At 42.5% G+C, this 24,065-nt stretch overlaps 3 protein-coding genes across 3 annotated transcripts; 2 read left to right on the top strand and 1 right to left on the bottom strand.

Moving 5' to 3' along the window:
* Nucleotides 1-10,178: 10,178 nt before the first annotated feature.
* htr1aa (5-hydroxytryptamine (serotonin) receptor 1A a) lies at nucleotides 10,179-12,913 on the bottom strand. Its single transcript, XM_088376978.1, has one exon. The coding sequence runs from the start codon at nucleotides 12,588-12,590 to the stop codon at nucleotides 11,322-11,324; it is 1,269 nt and encodes a 422-aa protein (XP_088233104.1). The 5' UTR covers nucleotides 12,591-12,913; the 3' UTR covers nucleotides 10,179-11,321.
* Nucleotides 12,914-13,818: 905 nt separating this feature from the next.
* On the top strand, nucleotides 13,819-18,921 carry rnf180a (ring finger protein 180a). Its single transcript, XM_088376979.1, has 4 exons — nucleotides 13,819-14,684; nucleotides 17,495-17,723; nucleotides 18,084-18,209; nucleotides 18,581-18,921. The coding sequence occupies exons 1-4, from the start codon at nucleotides 13,983-13,985 to the stop codon at nucleotides 18,784-18,786; spliced, it is 1,263 nt and encodes a 420-aa protein (XP_088233105.1). The 5' UTR covers nucleotides 13,819-13,982; the 3' UTR covers nucleotides 18,787-18,921.
* Nucleotides 18,922-20,050: 1,129 nt separating this feature from the next.
* On the top strand, nucleotides 20,051-23,553 carry rgs7bpa (regulator of G protein signaling 7 binding protein a). Its single transcript, XM_088376419.1, has 6 exons — nucleotides 20,051-20,272; nucleotides 21,482-21,648; nucleotides 22,284-22,414; nucleotides 22,578-22,722; nucleotides 23,017-23,087; nucleotides 23,285-23,553. Exons 1-6 carry the CDS (start codon nucleotides 20,123-20,125, stop codon nucleotides 23,374-23,376), a joined length of 756 nt encoding a protein of 251 aa, XP_088232545.1. The 5' UTR covers nucleotides 20,051-20,122; the 3' UTR covers nucleotides 23,377-23,553.
* The last annotated feature ends 512 nt before the right edge of the window (nucleotides 23,554-24,065 follow it).

The raw sequence follows: 24,065 nt of genomic DNA, 5'->3' as shown, positions 1-24,065 counted from the left end.
AATCACTTGAGATACCTTAAAGGTTCCGCTGAAATCTGACTTATTAGGTACAGCGGCTTTGTAGGTGCCCCAGTGGGTTGCACCCTGACCACATCCTGTGCTTGATCATTCCCAGTGGGTCATTTCCCTTGTTGAACTTTGCCAAGGATCCACATCTTGACTCAATTTTATTCATCCCTTGGGATTGCTCCCTCTGGAAATTCTGGTTCCAGTAGCTTGTACAGAACTAGTACAAAAGAGAATATTGCACATGACTAACAAACAAAGCGGAGATTAATAAATAAAGAAAAGGTAGAGCAATAAATAAAAAAGTGTAGAGTACGAAATAAATAATAACAATAATAATAAATAATTAAAATAAGTAATAAATGAAGTGTTGAAGGTATTTGGTATGCCAATCATGTGAGATCTCCCTTTTTCCCAGGTCCTCTCAGCTCCTTCCCCCAATTGATGAAAGTACGTCTCAATGGATAATGAATAATTCCAGATTTTTTTTTTTTTTGTTAAGCCGTGTTGAAGTGAAAATGGCATCCTCGCTCTTTATAGAGCAGCATCGCAATCAACGTCGCGGCCGCCTTCTTGAAAATGTCAAGACGATCCGAGCGTGAGCCCTCGTGTGTCACTCCAAAGTTCTTATGATGCAGCCGTTGCGTATGTGTGTGTGTGTTTATCTGCTTGTTAGGAAGGACCCGCATGCATGAGGTCATCATCTGCCCATGAGCAGCAGAACGATCACCTCATCGATCTCCACCGCCTCAGGCCCCTTCAGGTAAACTGTTGTTGCCTGGAGCTGCTTTCTCCCTCTGAATAAGTCCAATTACTGTGGAGGGTCATTCTGATCAGGTCAAAGATGAGATGTTTTGAAACCAAAAGTCTTATTTTCCCACTTGCGCTGAAGTCACTTTTTAATGCACCCAACTTGCGCCCGTTCTCCCTTCCCGACCTCTAATCTAATTATTCCATCTTTATTCATATATGGAAAAAAACAGCATACTAATAATGCAGTATGCCCCCCTTATCAAATCCAAATGTATTCTCAAAAATGTATTCTCATTATTTTTCATCTAAAATGACATTTTGTCATATTCTTCTTCTCTCCTGGCTGTGCATCATTAATGAATATTCCCCACTTGTCACACGCAAACGGTCCAGTTGTCCACCCTGCAACTATTTGCTTTTTAATGCCGTCGCCTCTTTAATGTCACTCGATAATTGCTCCGTTTCACAAAGTAGAAAGCAAAGAGGCCCTCATCATTCACGAGATGCTGCTGTATCCATGGCAACCAATTTGTTACCTCCCAATGCAAACAATTGTTGATTGTACCTTTGGGAGGAACATGACTTTTCTCGTAAAATTATAAACGTATTTATTGACACAATACTACGCTCTTTCTGAAATATATCAAATTCCAAGGGTTCCTGCTGTGGCAGGATTATTGATGGTCATTCTCGTGTGTCCACATGTTAGCATATTCCATCAGCGCGGAAGGAGCCACATGACGAATGACGATGAAGGATTCCAGGTCATGCATGCCAATCGCCTTCACACTTCATTGCAACAATGAAATTGGCCATCTCACGTATTGCACATATTAGCATTGGATAGTGCCAAATGTAATTACAGCTGCCGTCTGCGGCCCGACTGTGCCAGCCCGCTCTATCAACTTTATTGTATCTCTGGCCGGTGATGATTTATTTCTATTTTCTGGACGGGTGGTGGTACGGCCAGCTCTGTTAACTGGACTTTTTTTTTTTTTCCTAGTCGTTCTGATGATGGGAAAGTGCTGAGGTGGTGGAACTTTCTTTCTTGGTGACAGTGAACACTGTTTTCGAGCAATATTACGCCGGTGACAGGGCGATGACTCAGGGCGAGCGACCCGAGTGCCGTTGCAGTGTTGGACATGCGCTGAAAAGGATGATGGATGAAGCACAGTTGGAGTTTTTATTGTGTTAGATTGCTCCCTGGATGTTCTCCACGCTTCCGGGAAGGCTTTTTAAAAGATGTTTTCAGTCTACTTAGAATTTATTTTTGCAAGTCTACCTCTTCCCAAAAGTGTTTGATGGGGTTGAAGTCAAGTTCTTCTAGCTCATTTTATGCCGTAGAACAGAAAAGAGTCTTTCCCAAACTGATATTGCTTATTGCCTTCTGGCACTGATGCTGGTTAGTCCAGGCAATCATAACAAACTTGAATTTGAAGCTAGATGATATTTTTTGTGAGTTTAACTTGTCCCCTGAGCTTGGCAATTCTCTGAAAAGATTTTTTTTTCTTCCCCAAACAGTGCTGTCTTTGTTTGTACTTTATTGGCAAAAGTGACATTTTTGAAATGCCAAATCCTCCACCGAGTTTTACTAAGAGTTTTCACTTCCTCTCAGGAGACTCACAATGAGGATTTCTAATTGAAATTCAGAGCGTAATGTTAAGGTAGGCAGGGGGAAGGCAGGGTGGGGGGGTTGCTTCGAAAATGCATCATCGCTCAACACAATTCTTCCTGCTGGCTCTAATAAACTTCTAGGCAAGTAAGGGTGTTCAGTGAAAGGTCATGCTTCATTTAAAATAAGGTAAAATCCAATCAGAGAAAGTGCACAAAATCTTATTTGCTATTAGTCGCAGCTTTGTGAGCATAATTCATATGATGTATTCAAACAGCATGCAATATCGACTGCATCCTTTTTCTGTACGTTCCACCTCGACTGTTTTAACACAGCTGGAGCTACTTCATCTGCAGGAAAATTCCATTTCCTGCTTGGACAGCATGCAGCCATTGATCACATCCGTACTTTAATAATGAGCATGGCGGGCACTCATATGAGACCATTTGAAATGTGCCCGATCCGCAACACCTGTATAACGCAACACATCTTTCGTCATTCAACCCCAACTATAGACTTGAAAAAAAAAAAAATGCATAGTAACCGCCATCTTGAACAATCGCCCAAAAAAACAAAAAAATCAAATCAGATTCCAATGGCTTCATGTAAATCACACAATGCAATGACATCATCAATCTTGATCACATGATTTTTCTACGAAAGGACACAAAGCTGTTTGTTCAAGCCCATTGCCATAATTGCAATCTTTATTTCCATGCGTGACACTGCGACCGTGTGGCAATTCAAATGAGGCCTCGGGGTCATAGGATAAACTTTGTGGGATTAGGAGTGACCCCATTCATCCTCCACTCACTATTCAACTCCATGTGGTGTTTATGTCGGGGGCCAACTTTTGAGATAACAGTATTGAGCCACTTCACCCCGGCGTATTTTAATTCAACAATTTCAACTTTTTACTGAATCAAATCACTTTATAAAGGGATTCATAATTTAACAATCACAATTCGTCTTGTTTCTTACTTTTTTAAATTCAATTCTCAATCAAATTGCCACTAAATAATTAGTAAATTAGATCATTTTCAGCCACTTCCTCACAGCCCTTCTCATGATTTATTATCCTTAAAATATGTAGACAATATATTTAACTGTATTCCAATAATGAATTTGAAACAATTGCGATCCTCCCACATTGTGTGCCAGTAATATATTTTACCATTATAATATTTCCACTTGTCTCGTTCATTGTGTTTGCTCCGTCGAACAGCAAAAGCTGTGATGTCGGCCGCATTCAAGTGGTTTGACTCATGTTTGCGTACAGTGAGCATGTCCACTCAACTCAAAGGTAGCAAGTCAACTGATTGCCATGCAATTGTGTTGTACTTTAACAAGAGACACATTATCTTTTTTTTTTTTACACTTAAAAACAGTTCCCAAGTGTCTATTGGTCAAATTACACAAATATAACACTTTGAATAACAACCACTTGTCACTCTATTGAAATCGCTTGGTTTTGGGGTCAGAAGGTCAGTCAAGGACAGTTTACAAGCTTTCGTATGCTGCCGCTATCATGAGTACAAGCCCAAAGACATTTCCACACGGGTTTAACTGCAGCTTTAAAAGCTAAAAAGAAAACGATAGCCATAAAAAGCGTAGCCTGCTTTGTATTTACACCGAATGGAGACTGCTTTGTCTCATCGGTGGCAGCCCAATTATTGTCCGGTAGAAAACGGCTTCTCTCGCCCCAAACGCTTTTCGTTTCCTCTTTGAAAATTAACCAGCTGTGATGATTGCTTCCATTTCCCATTTGCTTTGGACTGCGATGATTGACAGGTCCACTTACGTACATCTGCGCCGCTGTTGTTTCGGTCCCCTGTGAGGCCTGCAAGTTACCTTTGAAAAACTATTTTGCATTCCGCCATTTTAATGAAATTGGCTTTCTCATCTGATGGACTATGATTTTTTTTACCTTTTTTACACAGACCAATGATAGAGGGATGGACCGAGGACGAAATAAGGACAGACGGACGAGGTTACCCATGTCGTGGACGAAGAATGGACGGGCAAAGTTTGGTAAAGTGCCCACCTGTGATGAAATGCACAACAAAATGTACATAATAATGTGCATCCATATCAATCTGTGCAGTTGACGCTTAGCACATTTAGTACATTAGGAGTAAATCTCATTCTAATGGCACATAGATTATACTTGATGGACTGACTCTGCAAACAGCAGCATTACGTTTCTCCCGAGAGTAGATAATTAATGGAAAGCTGGCACACATTATGGAAATGCCCGATATAGATCCGTGCAGTAGCCATTCCAGACATTTTTAATCTTCCCTCTTTCCTGTAGGCAAAAGACAGATTGGGAAATTTTGAGAACGTTTCCCCCTTTTTTTTGGGCTAGAACAACGTCTGGATTTATTCACTTCAACTTTTTTGTAAGTCATTTTGACATAATAAGACATAACAGTGATGATTACGTTTCTCGAACATCTTGCTGTATTTTTTATTATTTCATTTTTTATATTCCTTGTTGACCAGGTTGATGGAACTAAAATAACACCGTTTACCTAGCAATTTTGTTTTCATCGTTACAAATGATGCTTTTTTTTTTTTGGCAGTGTTGAGTGTTTATCTCTGCAGATACAGGCGCAGCATGGCGGATTTTATAAAGGACATTTGAAAACACAGCAGACTTGATTGGCTGCCACTCGCATATATTTCAATACACTCCGAGTCGCTAAAGGGCATCTCATCAAAAATATTTTTTATTTATGACTAAGATTGCTCAACTCCCTCTGCTCTCAACTGGCTGTCCAAACATTATTATAACAAGATATTCTCAATTGCTCTTGAATAGCTTCTGGCTCTCTGTGGACAACATGCAAAGGACTTCTTAACATTCAAGGTGAGCGCTCACTCGACAGTCTCAGAAAGAGAAAACAAGTACAGAAAGGTCAGGAGTTCAGGGCAGGCAGACAGCCAGTGGCTCTTGCTCTTCTCTGGCCTGTTTTTATTTATGGCAAGTGGCAAGTGGATGAGATGAAGGAAGGAGAGAAAAAGGTTAGGAGTGAAAAATGGAAAGTAAAGAGAGTGTGCAAAGCTGCTTTTACTAAAAGGTTTCAGGGAAAAAAAGGCATTAGTCACTGACAATTTATGCAATTTTTCCAATTTTCTTGCCGCTTCTCAATCGTACGAATAATGGTCTGACCTGGATTTGTTCTTTGCTAAGTACATATAAATTGTGCAATGACAAAAGTTATTATCTGTATCCTACTCGACGATGGAGGAAAGAGTGAAAGAACTAAAAGACTAATCGAAAGCTTCTGACCAGTACGAAAAAATAATTATATATGCTTCTCCTCAAGAAGGTCGCGGGCGTGCTGGAGCAGCCTGAGCCACTCGCCAGCCGATCACAAACCAACTACAGTAAAGAGAAATTAAAATGCCTGAACAGAACAAAAAATGAATAACAGAAAGTACATCTAATTGAAATCAGTCAAAATCATGCTCCAATCTCCGAAGGTTAAATATTGATTACTATTGTGATCATTCAAGTCAACATTTTCCAAGGCCAAGAGACACGATGGGAAAAAAAACCCAAGCTCTGAACAAGGCTAGCCGGCTGGACCACATCCACGCTTCATGCCACATTTCCTCACATCATGCCATCGTCATGAAAAGTGCACAGGAGCGCGTCTATCCTCACTTAAAATATGTTTGACCTTAATGCTATCTTCTGTATACAATGCACACGCATTTCTGTTTGCGCAAATTGCCACGCATGACTAGTCACCTCATTACATGGACTGTAATTTCCCCTTACACACGTATAACACGGTTGCACGTCCCATATCATCCCCTCTGCTAAATGGCGTGGCCGGAGGATCATAGGATAAGCCCCATGGCATCTAATTGGCCTCCTTTAGAGACTCTGTGCACACATGATGAAGTGTCAGCCCACTCTCAGGCTGTAGAAATGTGCCGCTGCAAACGTTCTGTGACAGAGACTGAGAGTCTTTGCCACGGGGATCGCTGCTGAAGCCCACGAGCATCAGTCAGTATCGAGTCGGCAACACGCACACGCATGCGCGCACACGAAGGAAGTTACTCGAAAACAACACTGCAAAGATAGTGGAGGAACTAAATCATTGCTCTGTATTCAATCTAAAATTCTGCAGCTAAAAGAACTTGATGAGCGGTACAATGTGATTTTTATTGAAATTGCAGTGACGTCACTGCGTTACCGTGCCAGCCTCAGCATCTTATTGCCGACATAATTGAAGGCAAAGGTGACTCAGAGGATACGCACGCATATGTATAAAAACAAGGATGTTATGCATGCAGTAATGGCAGCTGGCTTATAAACGCTAAAAGCACTGATTAGTGGATTTTAGCTTTGTGGGGAAAGGGGAAGGAAATGAAACATAAAAATAATAATTTTATACATGGCCCTGAAGCCAAAAACTGTCATATAAAATGAACCTGTTTGCAGGACACAAAAGTGCACCGCAAGAGCTGGCAGCGCATGACAACTGATTTCATTTTAAGGTAGTAAATCAAAAGCTTGGCAATGTAAGGTGCATGATGATGAGCAATGGTGATGATGCAATAGGCCAAGCGACATTTCCTCACCAAAATGCCTTTGTCTCTCATCCGTGGACCAGAAAAGGGGAAAGCTGCCTGAGCTGATGAAAGACCCAAGTGACTTTTTTTCTTTTTTTTTTACTTTATCGTGCATTTACCACCTATAATATGTTTAGTCGAATAATTTCAAATCCAGAAAGTAGAAACCCTGACATAGTTCGGCAACCAGCAGCTCCATGGAGCTCGCTCGTTTACCTGCCGTGTAGGGGAAAAAAAAAATTCTAAAGTCAGTCTTTCATTCCGTTGCTTGAGGCTGTTTTTCAGTGATAACTTGGCTCCACACGTCATCCTGTTACAAAGATAGCTCGTCCAGGTCGATGCAAGTGAGTGCACGCTTGTACTGTACATGCACCATCGCTCTCTGACATTATTTAATGCGCTCAACATGAGAAAAGATGAATTTTACAGCCGTGACGCACTGCCTGCTTTTTGCCGTGTGAGTGAACGTATGGAAACCCAAATTGGCCCACTTGAATCTCAGAATGAATTGTCAAAATCATTCTGTTTGTTGTCCTAATACCATTAATTATTACTATTAATATATTTTTTATGACTCGTAAACTTGTCCTGAAACTTTCTTTTAGGCTGAAGGGAAGTACAAAGCAAGTGAAATCTGTAATCTCTGCATGTGGGACCTCTTTGGGTGAACAAGGGGCTTCATGCGTCAGCACCATGCGACCACCTACCTATTTTGTAACAATAATCCCACAGTGGGTGGGATTACTGCAGTCCTACATCACAAAACCTGCAAGTACAAGATTACAGTAGCTCATCCGTACAATATAATAATGATAATGATAAGCCCTCATTTCATCTCTCTGAGAGCCACATGGTAGTGATCTGGATGGTATTCTCTTTTGTCCGGCAAATGAAAAATATACCCGAAAGTCCATGCACGATCAAGCGCTCTCCTAGGCTGCCGTCATTTCAGTTGCGGGTCAGTAATTTCAAATAAATTTCCCCCATGAGCACTTTTGGATGTGCTGATGTCACTGCCACCCCCCAGTGAATGTAGATGAAGGTGAAGAAGAGTTTTTAAATGTGTCAGATATTAAATGCGAGTTTCTTTTTGTTTTATCTGGATATGTCAAAAGTCGTAAGCTGTAGACCAATCTCTCAATACAGTGAAATTCTACACCATTAATGTACAACCTCAATAATATATGTTTTATGAAATGGGCCAGTGATTTAGTCCTGTGAGGACAAAATCAAATTTGAAATCTTAAAAAATGTCCCATTGCGAGTATCGTCTCAGTGATTGATTATGAAGGCCCTGAACAAATTATCTGAATGGAAGCTGAAATCTGACAAAAAAGATACACAGGCAAGTTTTGGAGTCAATGCAGCCAATAAATGCTTGGTAATGAAGAGAATGTAGCAGACTACACTTCTGGGAATAAATTAATACAATTTCATGGAACAAATAGGTTTTGAATTAGGTTAGTCCTTCTGATAGTATTGATCTAGTTAGCTTTTTGCCCATGAGCGCCAACCATTGGACAATACATATGATTACAGAAGTATATAATTTGTACAATCTTAAACTAGCAAAAGAGTTTGGATCTAATTATTTAGCCATAATTTAATCAGGTAATGATATTTAAAGGCTATCCGTATGATGCAGTGCACTTCTCCAACCACAATAAACACTTTGTCCTGGTCTTGTTGCCAGTGAAATGGATTTGGGGTCCCTTCAAAGATCTTTGGTCTTTTCAAGTGTATATGTGTACATAATATATTGACTGAGTGTGATGTTGCGCATCATCTCTGCCACCTTTCATCATTGTTTGTATGCCACAGGTGTCGTCTCGACATTGTGATGCCGTCTGGCTTTCCTCTCTGTCCCCGCCCGGTTCTCCCTCCCTCCATCTGTCGCTGACTCTTGATGCTTTGGCTTTGATTTGTTGCCATGACGATGAGCTGAGTAATCAGCCGACCGCCCCCTGTGGCCTGTGTACATCTCGACAGGGGCTTCCTTCTGAAACTCGTGTTTCTGCTCATCCGCTCTAAGTGGATTTGTGGCCGGGTTGGGCGTGAGAGAGCAGAGTTACGCCAGCGGGGCTTTCCTGCATATTCTCATTTATCATTATTATCGTAGTGCTATACTTGGTGGCACGGTGATAATTGGTTTACGCATACGCCTCGCAGTTCTGATGTTGGCGGTTCAGATTTGTGCGTAGAGTTTGGATGGTCTCTTATACTGCCGTTTACTCCCAAATTCCCCAAACATGCATGTTAAATTGCTTTCTGTGTCCATATGTTTCCTGCGAATAGTTGGCAAGAAGGTCATCTGGGATATAGGTTCCAGAACACACCTGCTCCCCTACTGAGGGTCAGTGATATGGAAAATGGATGGACAGATGAAACCCTGAACTACATTTGGTACGTCTGTGCCTGATTTAGGCTTAAAAGAAGAGTTTTATAATATATGCTGCACATTTTAAAAAAAAATTCCTCATTTAGACATACTGAGAACTGCCTTTAATATTTTGCTGAACAATGCAGCCAAAATATTACAAACATCTCTCAATATGATGATGACGTTGATATTTGCAGCACTTTTTGATTTTAGATTATTTTTCAAAGGATGTAAATCGCTTAAAACTTTATTTTGAAAATGTTTAATGATCATTACCTTTCTTTGGTGATATGCTTTTAGAATTATAGTCCATGAAGTTCCACTTTGTAACATTACCTTTCTTTGTTATTTAGCTGTTATGTTGTTGCTGCTGCAATACCTGTGTGCAATACAGTTCCTGAACTTTTTAAAAGGCTCCAGTATTAATGTTTTAAGTGTTTGTTATTATTATCATTACAAATGTACAGTGGTGTACCTAATGTGGTGTCTTCTATGTCTATTATAGGGACTACAACACACTCTCTGCTGCCATTCATTCTGCCTATTGTCACTTTCTTGTTGTTGCAAATAGATACGGGAAAGTCTATGTTCTGTTTGTGTCTATTTGCAGACTGGCCTTAGATACGCTGCAGATAACATCATCATCCTCATCTTCGTCCTCATCATCAGTATGATAAGTTGCTTTGCGCCCCTCCCTCCTCAAGCTACATTACACAAGATAAATGCCATGTGATGCATATGAAGATTTATGAGCAGAAATAAGTTAATAACCAGCCTGCCTCATTGCTCTCCTTGTTTCCCCCAACACGCTACAAAAATGGACTCAAGTTATCTTAATAAGGAATGACTTGGATTGCGTTTTATTGTTTCAGTGCTACAAAGCTCGTGATGTCGACCTGCATGACAGAAATGCGTGGATGGAGAGCACTTGGCAACACTGGGGCGCCATTGCAGACAGCCAACAAACACAGTGAGCACAACACGAGATAAACGCACGTATGAAGAGTCCTTGTTTTCACCACAGGCCTTGTGACACACAGAGACAGAACCTGAATTCAAGTCTATGCATTTGGATGATTTATCTTATAAGTTTTTTTTCTTTTTGCCTTTTATACTGTCAGTAAACATGTCCTCTTTTCCTTTGCGTAAGTCCCCAACACGTGGTTGACCATGTGTGCTCATGGCACACTTTGTTCGGTACACCTGCACAAATTCAAGAGCTGTATCTCCCAAAACATTTGCCTTTACAAATGGTATTGAACAATTGTTAATTTTCTTTATTAAAACCTATCAAATATGAATATTTAACAAATAAATTTATCATACAAATTGTAATTAAAATAAATAAATTCAAGGTTTTTTTAAGTCAGAGAAAATAATTATTACATAAAATAAATAAAATTACTGTAGAGTTAAGTAAAGTAAGTTAAAGTTAAAAACTGAACCCTAAAATAAATTACAATTAAATTCAAAATTATAAATAAATAAATAAATAAATAAATAAATAAATAAATAAATAAATAGATAAATAAATAAATAAATAAATACTAGCATTGGTGTTTGAATAATACACCCCTGGCAGAATTAATTGCATATGAATACAAATAATATAAAGATGAATAATAAATACATAACATCAATAGGTAATGATACATAACTAATAACAAATTATTAAATGAATGCAAGTCAGTGTCAGTTCTTTTTGTTCAACTTTAAACCTGCAGAGGAAGCTCTGGAAGGTCAAAGAATAATAATACAGTTTGGTGTCAACTTCGATGCTAAAGGTTGAAGCTAAGCTAAGCATCTGGCTGGTAATCTGTATTCTTTTTAACGCACACAATGTGATGCAATGCTTACTACAAACACAGTATTAAACATGGTTAATACCAACAACTGAGATAAGGCTCTGATTCTGATACAGCTCTTGCATTTGGATGCCTGTGGACAGTGCAGTAGGTGCAATCTGATGGAGCGTTGCGTTCACGGCCTGTGGAATTTGCACTTGACAATCTTTTTGAAAGCACTTTGGAAGTCCTTGTTGAAGTAGGCGTAGATGATTGGGTTGAGCAGGGAGTTGGAGTAGCCCAGCCAATTGATGACGGCGCCAAGCCATTCGGGCATGTAGCAGCTCTCTCCGCAGAAGGGCAGCACTAGGGCCACGATGAAGAACGGCAGCCAGCAGAAGATGAACGTGCCCATGATGATGCCCAGCGTCTTCACCGTCTTGCGCTCTCGGGCCAGCGCCAATTTGCGTTTGGCACCGCAGTTCCTCTCGCTGAGGTTCTCGTGCGAGGATGACTGCGGGGTGTTGGGCAGGGCCAGGTGGCTTTTGGAACTGCTCACCTCCATCACCTCCAGGGATTCGGCCTCGTCGCCAAACTGCACGGCGCCGTTGATGCACGGCCTACCGCTGCCGGCCTCCCCGTTGCTCTTCTTGTGGAGCACCGCGGGGGATAATGTCAAGCAGCGCTCACCTTTGACCTTCTCTGTCTTCTTCACCGTCTTTCGGATCCGGAAGCGAGCCGCCTTGAAGATCCGCCCATAAAGGACCAGCATGAGGATGAGAGGGATGTAGAACGCCCCGAAGGTGGAGTAGATGGTGTAGCCCGGGTCCTGGCTGATGATGCAAGCGTCCGGGTCGGCTCGGTCCTCGGCGCTCCTCCAGCCCAACATGGGCGGGATGGATACGGAGAAGCCCACCAGCCAGGTGACACTGATGAGGAGCGCGGCTCTTCTCGGGGTGCGCTTGTTGACATAGTCTATAGGGTCCGTGATGGCCCAGTAGCGGTCCAGAGCGATGGCACACAGGTGCAGGATGGATGAGGTGCAGCACAACACGTCCAGAGAGATGAACAAGTCACAGATCCCCTGGCCCAGGGTCCACTTGTTCAACACCTGGTATAGGGCCGCCATGGGCAGCACCAGCACCGACACCATGAGGTCCGTCACAGCCAGGGATCCGATCAAGTAGTTGGCCACGTTTTGGAGGGACCTTTCCAGGGCGATAGCAGCCACCACGCACGCGTTACCGAAGATGGAGCACAGGATGAGCGCGCCCAGCAGAAGGGAGGTGACGATCTGGTAGCCCAGTTGCACGAACGGAAAGGAGTAGGAACCGCCGGTGTTGTTGTTGTTGTTGTTGTTGTTGTGGCTGTCGTCGGAGCCCAGCCAGTCCGCCACCACCTCCACCCCGGGCGGGTACCCGACGGTGGCGTTGCTGTCGTTGCCTCTGGTGGGAAGGTAATCCATACTTTCCCGGCGAAGCGCGGGGAGGGCATGCAGCCAGCCCGGGAAGGTGTCGAGGTTGCGAGGCTGGCTGTCCCTCAGCCGCTGCTGGTCACGGTACCGGTGCTCATCCCGTGCGTCCTGGCGCGTTCCAGCCGAGCTGGCAAGTTACTCTCAGGACGCATGACGCACGCTTGGGTGCGCGCGCGTGCTGTTTACATGTGTGTGCGCGTGTGTGCGTTTGAATCTGTTTTGTGTGTGCTTGTGAGAGTGTGCGTGTGTCCCGTGAGGGGTGACAGACGTGCGCGCTCACTGGTGCCGAGAGTCATCTGAGCTTGGTGACCACGTGAATGATTTTATAGCATCAGCCCCTCCACACGTCAGATCCAGGAGGTCTCGCCCCCTTTAAAGAGGGGCTCCTCCACCGCCTGCTCCCCCATTTTTCTCTTTTTCTCTTCAACCTCGCACCTCACTCCGCTGGAAAAGCTGCTCTCCACTCTTTTCAACTTTCACTCACGAAGGAAAGCCTATTTCAATCAACACTGATATGAGGTTGTATAAACTGAAAACAACCATTCCTGGTTAAACATCCACATGTAACGGTCAATGTTTGAATGTGACGCGATGTTTTGGTGTTAAAAAAAGTTCTAAATAGGAATTTCGTGAAAGAGTACGAGCAATTTCTCAACTCGTCTATAGGGGAGAATGGGCGGCAGCTGCTGCTATCTGCTGCACACAGCCAGTATTGCATCCAGTTGTGGCGCTGTGGTTCTCAATCTTTAAAGAGCTATTAGTCCACGACACATATTTTGCACAGTAGCACCAGCAGATAAATATGTCATGAAAAGTATACGCTCCAAACTGAATGACGTCAGATAGAAGGACGGATGAACAGATGTAGAAAAATTGACCAATTGAGTGGAAATGGATAGTCTGCAATCTGCAAACCTGCTGGTGAAAAATGCCATGAAAAATATCGATGGATGGTTGGAATTATGATTGTTTATGTAAACATGTTAAATGTTTTTTTCTTTCTATTGGTTTTATCTTGATTGATTGAAGGGTATAGAGAGGTACCTGTTGGAAATTGCTGACAATATGTCGACTGTGTGTTGTTGTTTTATTTATCATCTAATGTTGAACAAGCCGTGGCCGCTCTGCACTCTACAAAAAGGGGCCATGAGCAGGCCTCATCCTATTGTGATCTATTGTAACAAGAGGGCACTGGGTAGGGCTGTGGATCTTTTTGTTCCACAGAACGTCCCAGTGGGCTCACTCGCAGTCTGTTAAGAGTTGCACGAGCAAAGGTCGGCTCCAGGGTTCACCACCTGCACACTGGAACCATCCCTGTGCGCTTAAAATTATCCAGAGGAAAAAGAAGCGAGTGAAATGTAAGGATGAAGAGGCAGAGTGTGGATGGGGCTTAAAGGTGCAGCCATGAGCTCCCATGTGGGGGTCAGCGGTGGGAACGAGAGCAGCATCCGTGGGGAGCAACTTCTGCGACCGGTGCTTCCAGGAAGGAAAGTCCACAGCGAGATAAGACGGGATGGAGATGAAAGAAGACACGCAAGAAGTTGGGAGAAAAGAGGGAGACTCAGGAAGTGTGTCAGTATTGAAAATGTTGGCAATGGATCAGAAGAGGGAGGAAGCACAGAGAGTCTGTCCAGCTCTGGTTCAGATCAAGTGGAATCTGCAGTTGGGTCGAACGCAGTGGCTAGCGCCAGTGCCATCATGAATAAAACCGCTCTTCAGCATCCACAAGCAGCGGGGAGGTGTTCACCCCCATCTCTCACCTCCGTTCGAAACAGATCACCCGTCCCCTCTCGCCCTCAGAGAGCTTCATCATCCGGGACCACCTCAGTGAGGCCACCCAGCCGTCCTCCCAGAGACCCATGCTGGGTGGATGTGAGGACACCTGGCGGCTTGTCACAGACTTTGACCAACGCTGAGGGAGAGACCCACTTGGACGAGGAGGAAGAGGGCGGAGGTGTGATGGACGTGACGAGCCCATCTCGGATCACGGTGCCAGAGAGGATGAGCAAGAAGGAGAGGAAGAGAATCAAGTGTGCAAGGAGGAGGCAGAAGAGAAAGGAGCGATGGAGGCAAAGTCAGCTGCAGGTGATCCACGCTGTTCATCGAGATCTTTTATTTGTATTCACCCGACAGCAGGCCCTTTGTTTGGAGGCAACTCAGTTAGTGGTTAACTTCTTTTTACACTTAAGTGAGAGTTGGCATTTAAGAATGCAATGTGTCATCTGCAACCAGGCTTTTATTTATTTCCAAAATGATGTTTGGCAGAATAGTCATGATTAGGGAAATTGTGGTTGTCGGCAGCCGTCGTCATGCTCACATCGCATCTCAATAGGCATTGTGAGCTCATCCTGAAATGGGCTTGTGTGTGAATTAGCTGCATGATGAGGCTCGGCTGCAGTGGGCTCTTCAAGCACAAAAACAGACAAAGGAACAAGTTGTGCTTTGCATCTTCCACTGAATTGAATCTTACATCTACACGCGCTACAGTGTTTTGCAACAATTCATTGATCAATCTAAGATGGAAGATGTCTTAGTTAAACTTGAATGTTAAGCCTGCACTTTGTCAAGACATTTACATTTACTTTCCAATTTTTCTGGAATTTCTTTCCACCTTTTCACCCAACGCCTCAAAGTAAACATATAAATCAGATTTTATTATTCTGAAGATTTTTTTGGTTTAGATTTTTTTCATCCTTGCCTCCTCATGGTCCCTCCAAGGAAATAATCCAAGCTCCACCAGTGACTCCAATGTCATTCTACAGATTTCTTCTTAATTGCTATCTATTTTGTGACAGTGCTTTTATTTTTTTCAGTTTCAACTTCTCATAGTTTTACCCTCTCGGGCGCCACCAACCTTCATATTGTTTTTATGGTTTCTATTAAATTGGCAGAGTTTCAGCAAGTTGGAGAGGGAGCTCTATTTTCAGTGTCAAAACTTAATGACAGTGTTGGGGTGTCACAGTGGCAATCGAACCCGCGCTGTCCGAGGTTTGGTTTGTCCTTGTCCTTTGATTCAAAGCCATATGAAACATTTTGGTGGTTTTGCCAAATAATTATGGACATGCGCACAATTACGTAAAGCTCCTTTTCGGCGCACTCTCCTGTCACAAACAATCTGCAATGCCAGCTGTTGAATGAATCCATCCCCACAAGCTCCTTATTTCATTGCCTTTTTGTTGCTTGAGTTGCTCATTTGAGTTGAAGCTTTCTCTCTTCAAGTGTAAATGAGACATCAACAATGTCGTTTTCTCCGGAAACATATTATCAAGGCTCACTCGAGTCTTTTTTTTTTTTAATTAAATAACTTGGTTTTTCATACAAAAAGAAAAAAACATGCTGATTTTCATTTGACTTGAGAAATAGCAGGCTAGCCAGAAACAGGAAAAATAGTAACAAAGTAGAATTGCAATTAAGGGCCATCATGTGTGAAATGAATGAATTACTCACAGTCACATTTATACACCCCCCAAAAAATCCATAAAAAAGGAAAAGAATTATAAAATCATCCCCCAATGTGTAGTTTTGGACAGATAGTAATCAAGATCAAAACACAGTTAAAAAAAAAAAAAAAAACCTCCCAAAATTAGTTGTCTGAAATCACTGACACTGTAGTGGTTCACCCACCTGACTTTGGTGCAGGCAGGACTCGTTCTGCTCCTTCTCAGTGACTGTGTGAACGTGAGTGTGAAATGTTGTCTATTTTGATGTGACCTGTGACCTCCATTTTCGCATGCAGTCGGCTTATGTAGTCAAAAGCTCCCTGTGACCCTAAACACAATAAGCATTACAGAAAATGGATGTTCGAATGGACAAACTCTACCAATACTTGTGTCATACTTCTTTTTCACAAATACACCCCGAGGATTTGAAGCGGTAATTACTCTGGAAGCAACCCTTTGCTCCACTCATGTGTGAGGAGTCAACATGTGTCACTTGTGTTTACGTGGCACTATTTCAAGGTGAAGACGGGGGACTCGAGGGACAGATGTTGCCACAAAGTGGCCTGGCGCAGCCTCCCGGATGATGTTGTTGTCAATTGTGTGCGTGTGTATGTGTGTGTACAAGCTCTTGGGAGGGTTGACCCAAGGGGATATAAGTGGTACAGTGGGGGTGGTGCTGCAGAAACAGATGCAAAGCAGGTTAACAATATGCCATAAGCAGAATTCTTGTGTTCCACCTAACGCTCCTTCTGTTTGCCCCGCATTTTAATGCAATCCCAGATGTGAGAAAACATTAGCGAGAGACAGTCTCGCTCTGTGAAAATCTCACCTGACATGGCACTTTTCAGTCACACATATTATCTTGTGCACGTGGGTGTCAAATAACAGAGACAAAACTCAGAGTACATCACACATAACCTCCACACACTTAAAGAAGATGCCCGTGTTAAAACTCCCAGGAGGAGGAAGGATATTTCATAGTGATAATAAATGTTTAAAAGCCTCACCGGTGGAGTGTTTAATCTCAGGTTAAAAAAAAAAAAAAAAAAAAGCGTCTATCTACACCTAATTGCAAAAGAACAAATGCAATTGACACCAGCCTCAACTTTGAAGATAGATTATAAATTCCTTTATAAACAGATGAAATTGGAACCATACAATAAACTATTTGAAAAAAAATATTAGAATTTTCATTTTGGATTAAAAAAAAAAGAAAAATGCACTGGAAGTGTTCATGTACACACAGGGACAAAAATGTTATGCCCCAAATAAATAATTAAATAAATAAATAAATAAATCATACACTGCTTTAGAATTGGGGTTCAATGGACTTATTTAAAAAAAGACGTTCATGAACTAGGCACCCCTAAGCTTGAAAATAATTTGACCAGGAGGACCAAGATGTGTCCTCAACTTAGTCTAACGAGTGCTCTCGCTCTTTCCTCCGCTTAACAGGGTTCCACAGGTAGCATTACCAGCAGCAGCGATGAAGATGAAGAAGATGTGAGCAAGGAGGGATACATATGCGCCGTGTGCCTGGACGTCTACTTCAGCCCGTACATGTGTCAGCCATGCAAGCACATCTTTTGTGAACCTTGCCTGAGGACGTTGGCCAAGAACTGTCCTGCCAGTACGCCCTGCCCTCTCTGCAGAACCATCATCACGCACGTCTTCTTCCAGAAGGGTGAGGCCACGTTGGGCCCTTTGTTGGAGCTCATTCGACGTAACTAATGTTGTGGTCAGTCAGCACTCACTAAACTGTAAATAAATAATGACATGGGACGATGCACATTTTTCCCCCTTTGGGCCAACACATCCATAAAAAGAGAGAGGATGCGGTCACAAGGAAAACTCAACCACACAGATGAGAGCTCTTTGGTGCTTAGATGATGATGATGATGATTTAGTTCTTGTGTTGATTAGCCGAGGCAAGGTCACGCACACACAGAGTCTCGTCGTGCGTCATGCTTTTGCTTGTATACTGAATGAATCATATTCATCTTATACAATATTTAGATTTTTTTGTGTTTTTTTTTCTCCACAGAGTTGAATCAAATGGTAAGGACGTTCTTCCCAAAGGAATACGCATGTCGGAAACAAAACTTCCAGAAAGCGACTTGTGCAAAATGGCCTCTGCCGAGCTGCAGAAAACTCTTCAGAATATTTGGAGGTACGCTGAAGTCTATCACGGCTGACTTTGGGAAAGAGATGGCCAACTCCAGGGTACAGTTATAACCAAACACTGACAAGATGAGTTTTAAATGAATCTATGGGCACTAGCTGGTTACATAAAATATTTGCTTTTGCTATTTGATTTACATTTCATCTAATTTTGAATTGAACTTAGTAAAAATATTGAAAATGGATGGATGGAATAAATGCGAATACATGTTTTTGTCCCCCCCCTTTCAAATACATGCAGAGGAAGGGACAGCAGGGGGCGACACAGCCTCACTTGCCTACCCTGACCACAAGTCCCTGCAAAAGTGAGCCAAGTAATCAAAAAAACCGAATCAATACATTTTGTCTTCCGCCTTCCAGGTTTCAGGCCTTCCAGCCCCATGGTGCGACGTCAGTTGCCCCGTGCGGGCAGCGGCTTCCGTCTGAGCGCGTTGGATTTTGACGACGACGGCCGCGGGTGGCACTTTGACATGGATATGGTCATCATCTACATTTACTCTGTCAACTGGATTGTTGGCTTCTTCATAGTTTGCATCCTCTGTTATCTCTTTTTCCCCTCTTTTTGACAGTCTGATGATGATGATCATGATGACAGGTATATGAGATTAAGCCGTTTGCTGCACTGTGGAAACAAGCAGGTGGGATGTTGAGTGGAGCAGTGTCAGCTTGTTATCGGCCATTAATAAACGATTGAAAGGGCATATTGTGTAGGAGGCACATTTGGGCGTTCAATTTTCTCAGTGTGCACATGATAAACAACATGTTCTGTCCCGGAATTGCGGGGGGTAGATCAGAAGCATTGAAATAGAAGGGACATTTGCACTCGGCTGTTTATTGATAGCTGCACTTGTGGTGATTGTGGTGGTTTGAATAAAGGCACCTTTTTACAGTGGAAAAATCTTAGCGCACACAAAACAACACCCAAAAAACTATGACTACAGAAATAATGATGAAGTTGATTGTCTCGATTAACTCACAAAATGACTTATCCAATGCAAATTTTGGGCTGGTTTAATCATGCACAAAGCTGATATTGTGGCAGGAAGTCATAATTTATTCTGGCAACGACTTGAATGAAGGCTACCTTCTACCTTCCAATGGAAGTCGAGACTATAATTGTCCTGTATGTCAATAAATATCAGCATAGATATTATAGACCAAAGACTAACTATATGAGATTGGATTTTTTTGCAGATAATATCTCACAATACACCAGTGGGTGGGGATTACTATTATAAGATTATTTTTTAAACTTTCACGCCTTATATCACGGCTTTTCACCTATCGGGGTGGGGATGTGTTTCTCTGTCCTTCCCCAGCAGTCTGCTACAAAATGCTCCTCCAAGGTTACAAGAGGAGGAACCACCGAAAGGGAGGGGGAGGAGGAGGGGGGAGAGAGATTTGTGAATGAATGTGCAGATCTGCACGCCAAAGTGCAACCCAAAATTTAAATAAATAAAATTTGTGAGACGGTGACGTTTGCAGCCTTCAATGCTGCGAAGAGGCAGCAGATGCTTATCGGCCGGCCGCCTCTGCCAGTGGTGCTCGGTGCAAATCATGGACGGGTTGTGCTGGGTGATGCGTGAGGAGGAGATGAAGCAAGGAGCCCGCTTGTGAGCTGCATGCCGCGGAAGTGGAGGTGACTTGATGCGGAGAAGAGGAGCGCGTCTTTTGCCTCCTTATCCTCATCGTCCGTTCTTATCTGAGAGCACATCTGGCTCCACTCTAGGGAGGTGGCGTGAGGGCTGGGGTAAGGCAGGTTTGGGTCAGGAGAAAAGAGAGAGGACGGTGAAGAGTTGAAGAGGAGGAGGAGAGAGGTGGCGGTGGTGAGGGGGGGTGGGGCCGCAGCACACGGGAGCGATCGTTCCGTATCAGGACTGTTTTATTAGTGGGTGTGTATGCATGAGTTCTGCATCGAACGGGCGCAAAAACCGCCCCAGACCGGCCGGGTCCATCTTCCAGATTGGCAAGCCCCTCTACCGAGACCCCCAGCGGCGGGAGAGCACCGAGAGCAGCCGCAGAGCCCTGCGCGCCGTGGTCGACTGCAGGATGGTAAGTGGCGGACGTACGCGCGTCCATCCCGTGCACCGCTGCTCTCCTCTTTGTGTCTCCTGCACGCTCATGCGCGTGACACATATGACGACAAATTGCTGCATGTATGACGTACTGCACTATAATGTGCATTCACAGCTGTGGGGTGCTGTGCTGCAGCGTTTTTTTTTTTTCCTTTGGGGGGGGGTGTCTTCTCTAAAACTGCATGAATGAGTGCTCTGATGATGCTGATGATGATGATGATGATTGATGTACTGACACATGGAGCATGTCAAGTGAACGTCATTTAAGGCTGCGTGCAATGAACACTCTGCAGAGCCGGCACGGAAGTCGAGCAGCTTTTATTTGACTGGGAGGGAGGGGGGGGGGGGGGGTACTCTGAGGTGGTGCAAAGTCAATAGCACGATCGATAATCAATGGAGTCATTAAAGCAACCTCTGTGCTATTTTGATCAAGGATCATGTTGACTTATTTTAGGCTGCTATTTTGCAACCTGCCTGTTCACTTTGAATGTTGTTTTTTATCCTAGTTTGTTTTCTAAAATTAATTAATAATTATTATGATCATTATGTATATTACTGTTTTTTTTTTTGCACTGGCTGTGTTGTATGATCGTTTTCGCTTTTTCAAATTTATATTTTATGATTAATGTTTTTGCCTGTTAAATTATTTTAGTATTTAATTTAATATTACCATTTCTTTTTTTTAAAATGCACATGCACATTTGTTCTGTTTATTTATCATGTAATTGTATTTTGCAATTTCTATTATTTTATTTGGATTCCAGTGTATTCTTTTGATACTGGCACTATTCAGTGCAATGTAACGGGACATGGAGTCACAGGCCCATGCACGCCTGCGTTGTCTGATAAAGAGCCAATACAAGAGTTGGAGAAAAGGAATAACATTTTATTTAACTGGAATACTTTTTTCATGCATTCGTACAAAACAATTGTGTAGCATGTTCAAGTGTAATGTGCCGATTTCGCCACAGAGTGGCGCTGCTTTAATAGTGCCATCATCCACTTGAGCTTTGTAATCATGGACAAATGTAGATGCCAGCTAGAATATATTGGTGTGGTCCTGCAAGTTGGAGCATCGTTGTCTTTTTAAAGGCAGACTTGTAAATACAGCTCTTGCATTTGATCATGCATGTGCAAATGAACATACTTTACATGAAGTGGTGTTTACTTTCTGGTTGCAACACAGATCGTGCAAGAGTTCAACACATTGGTGGCGCTGTACCGAGAGCTGGTCATTTCCATCGGCGAGATCACCGTCGACTGTCCCAACTTGAGGGCCGACATGCTGAGGACTCGAACCAAAGGCTGCGAGATAGCCAGGGCCGCACATCACAGTCTCACATTGATTGCAGGGTCAGTGTGATCATATATATCCTCCACTAAAAAAAGTGTTTCCGCAAAAAGGTCCAACACAAGTTAACAAAAAGTAGAACAAAAATATAGAAAAATGTAATTGAAGAGAGAGAATATTTTTTAAACTATTTGTGCAATTTTCTATTTAATGTTTATTTCAGTACTTTCACTCACCAGTGGGTGATTTAGTACACACACAGTTATCATCTGCTGTAGATTGAAGCATATGTGATGCTGCTACAGAGTCTCATAAAAACTGGTGATGAGCGACCAGCGGGTAAATAAATCTTACTTGATAGGCTTTTTATGTCAGCACATTTCATTACTGGTCCTCGGGAAGCTAAGCAAATTGTAAGATAAACAATATCATCAAGCAAAATGAAATAGCAATTCTGTTGCTTATTTGTCAAATTTATTTGGCTGAAGTGATCATAATGCAGTTTTTTTTTTTACACATTATATTTTTCCCACAAGGATCAAGAATTATAGCACATGTAAAGACACCATGTGAATAAAAAATGCTCACAGACACATTTTCACATAAACAGATACGTCTTTGCTTGAATGTACACTTAGAGGGCACTATTTAGACCCAACAACCCTAACCCTAACCCTAATTTCTTGATGTGCTTTAGGCCAGAGGATGGCGAGATTCACCCAGAGATCTGTCGGCTCTTCATCCAGCTCCAGTGCTGCTTGGAGATGTACATCACTGAGATGCTCAAGTCATTCTGCTTGCTGGGCTCTCTGCAGCTCCACAGAAAAGGTAAACACCCAAACCCTAGTTTGAAACGCTAACCCCTGACATTATAACCCTTAAACGTGTTCCCCTAACCCCCCAGCCCTAACCCTAGCCATAACACCCCGGCCCTAACCCTGATCCCAGATTAGAAGTACATGTTTCTTCAACTCTTTCTCTGCGGCACCAGGCAAAGATCCCTGTAGCCTTCCATCAGTGGACAGAAAAGCCGACGAAAGCTCAGACGTCCCCATCCTTGAGGACACTTCCTCCTCGCCCACCGATGGCCCTCCATCCGCATGGCTGGTGGCGACGGACATAGAAAACATTGAAAAGTAGGTCCACAATAAAGATGCTGTATTGTTCAATTGTGTGTATAATGATAGAAATACATTTCATTGCTACTCATCTAGTTTTATCAACAAATTCACTTTGATATCAGAAGTCATGGAAAATAGTGATAAGCAAATAGTTCAGTATGAAATGTATGCAACTATTTTTCAATTTATGTTCAGAAGGGATTTGTTGTAGAAAAATGTATCTGCCAAAATATCACATTCAGCCCAAATACACACACTTTATATGCAACAAAAAAGTGACAAGATCTATATCATCTTTATTTGTTGCAGGGACATGAGAGAAATGAAGAACCTTCTCACTAAACTCAGGGAGACGATGCCTTTACCACTAAAGAACCAAGGTGTGTTAGGACTGTGGGTTGAACTACTGAAAAGTTTCAGCTATATTTTCAACTATATTTTTTCACCACAGTGAAAAGGTCCACGACTTTGTTTGTGCCATTGAAACATAAAGACATATTTTGACAGACAGGCAATGGAAAGAATATGAAATAAAAACCAGTTTGCAATACTTTCTCTATGTTCTTGTGGCTTCCAGATGACAGCAGTTTGCTGAACCTGTCTCCCTACCCGCTAATCCAACAAAGGAAGAGACGCTTCTTTGGCCTCTGTTGCTTGGTAACCAGTTGAGGTATCAACAACAACTATCAAAAAACAAAATTTCCCTGTTCTGTCCTCCACTACTCTACTACTGCCATTTTCAAACAAACAAAATACTAGCAAGGCTGCCTATTTTGGGGATTTGTTTTGTTTCGTTTTGTTCTACATGGAATAAATGGCAATATGTTGCCATGGTTTTGAGGTCAATGAAGTTGAGCCTGTAGTCCATTGTTTAATGTAAAAGACAAAACACATCCATGGGCAAAACACCTCCACTTTTATTATTATTAATTTTTTAACCCTCCTGTTATGTCATTTTTTATAACTTTCAAAGGGAGCCACTGCATGTTTAGGCATTAAACAAAATGCAAAAAATGTTTAATTAAAAGAAATGAACAAAAATACTGCTGTAGACCCATTTTTGTTTTCTTTTTTTATTTAGTCTTCCATTAAAGGTAAATGTCTATCATAACTTTACAACTTCTAAGCGCAATATACTGTTTGATACAACAGAGAATTTTCTTTACACACAGACACACACGCACACGCATGTACTTGTACATCCAGTTATTTATCCTGCCCTCTTAGTAAATTCGCCTGTTTTTAGTTGGTGAAGCACTGGTAAGCACGTCCGTCCGACAGTGCAAAGGTGCTGGGTTCGATTCCTGCTGTGGGCCTCCAGTGTCTTTGAATGAATGCTTGTTAGTCTTTGTGTGCCC

Source organism: Syngnathus floridae, chromosome 5 (genome assembly GCF_059516105.1).
Source record: "Syngnathus floridae isolate MCC-2025c chromosome 5, RoL_Sflo_1.0, whole genome shotgun sequence".
Taxonomy (NCBI): domain Eukaryota; kingdom Metazoa; phylum Chordata; class Actinopteri; order Syngnathiformes; family Syngnathidae; genus Syngnathus; species Syngnathus floridae.
This window is presented reverse-complemented; position numbering and strand designations above follow the sequence as displayed.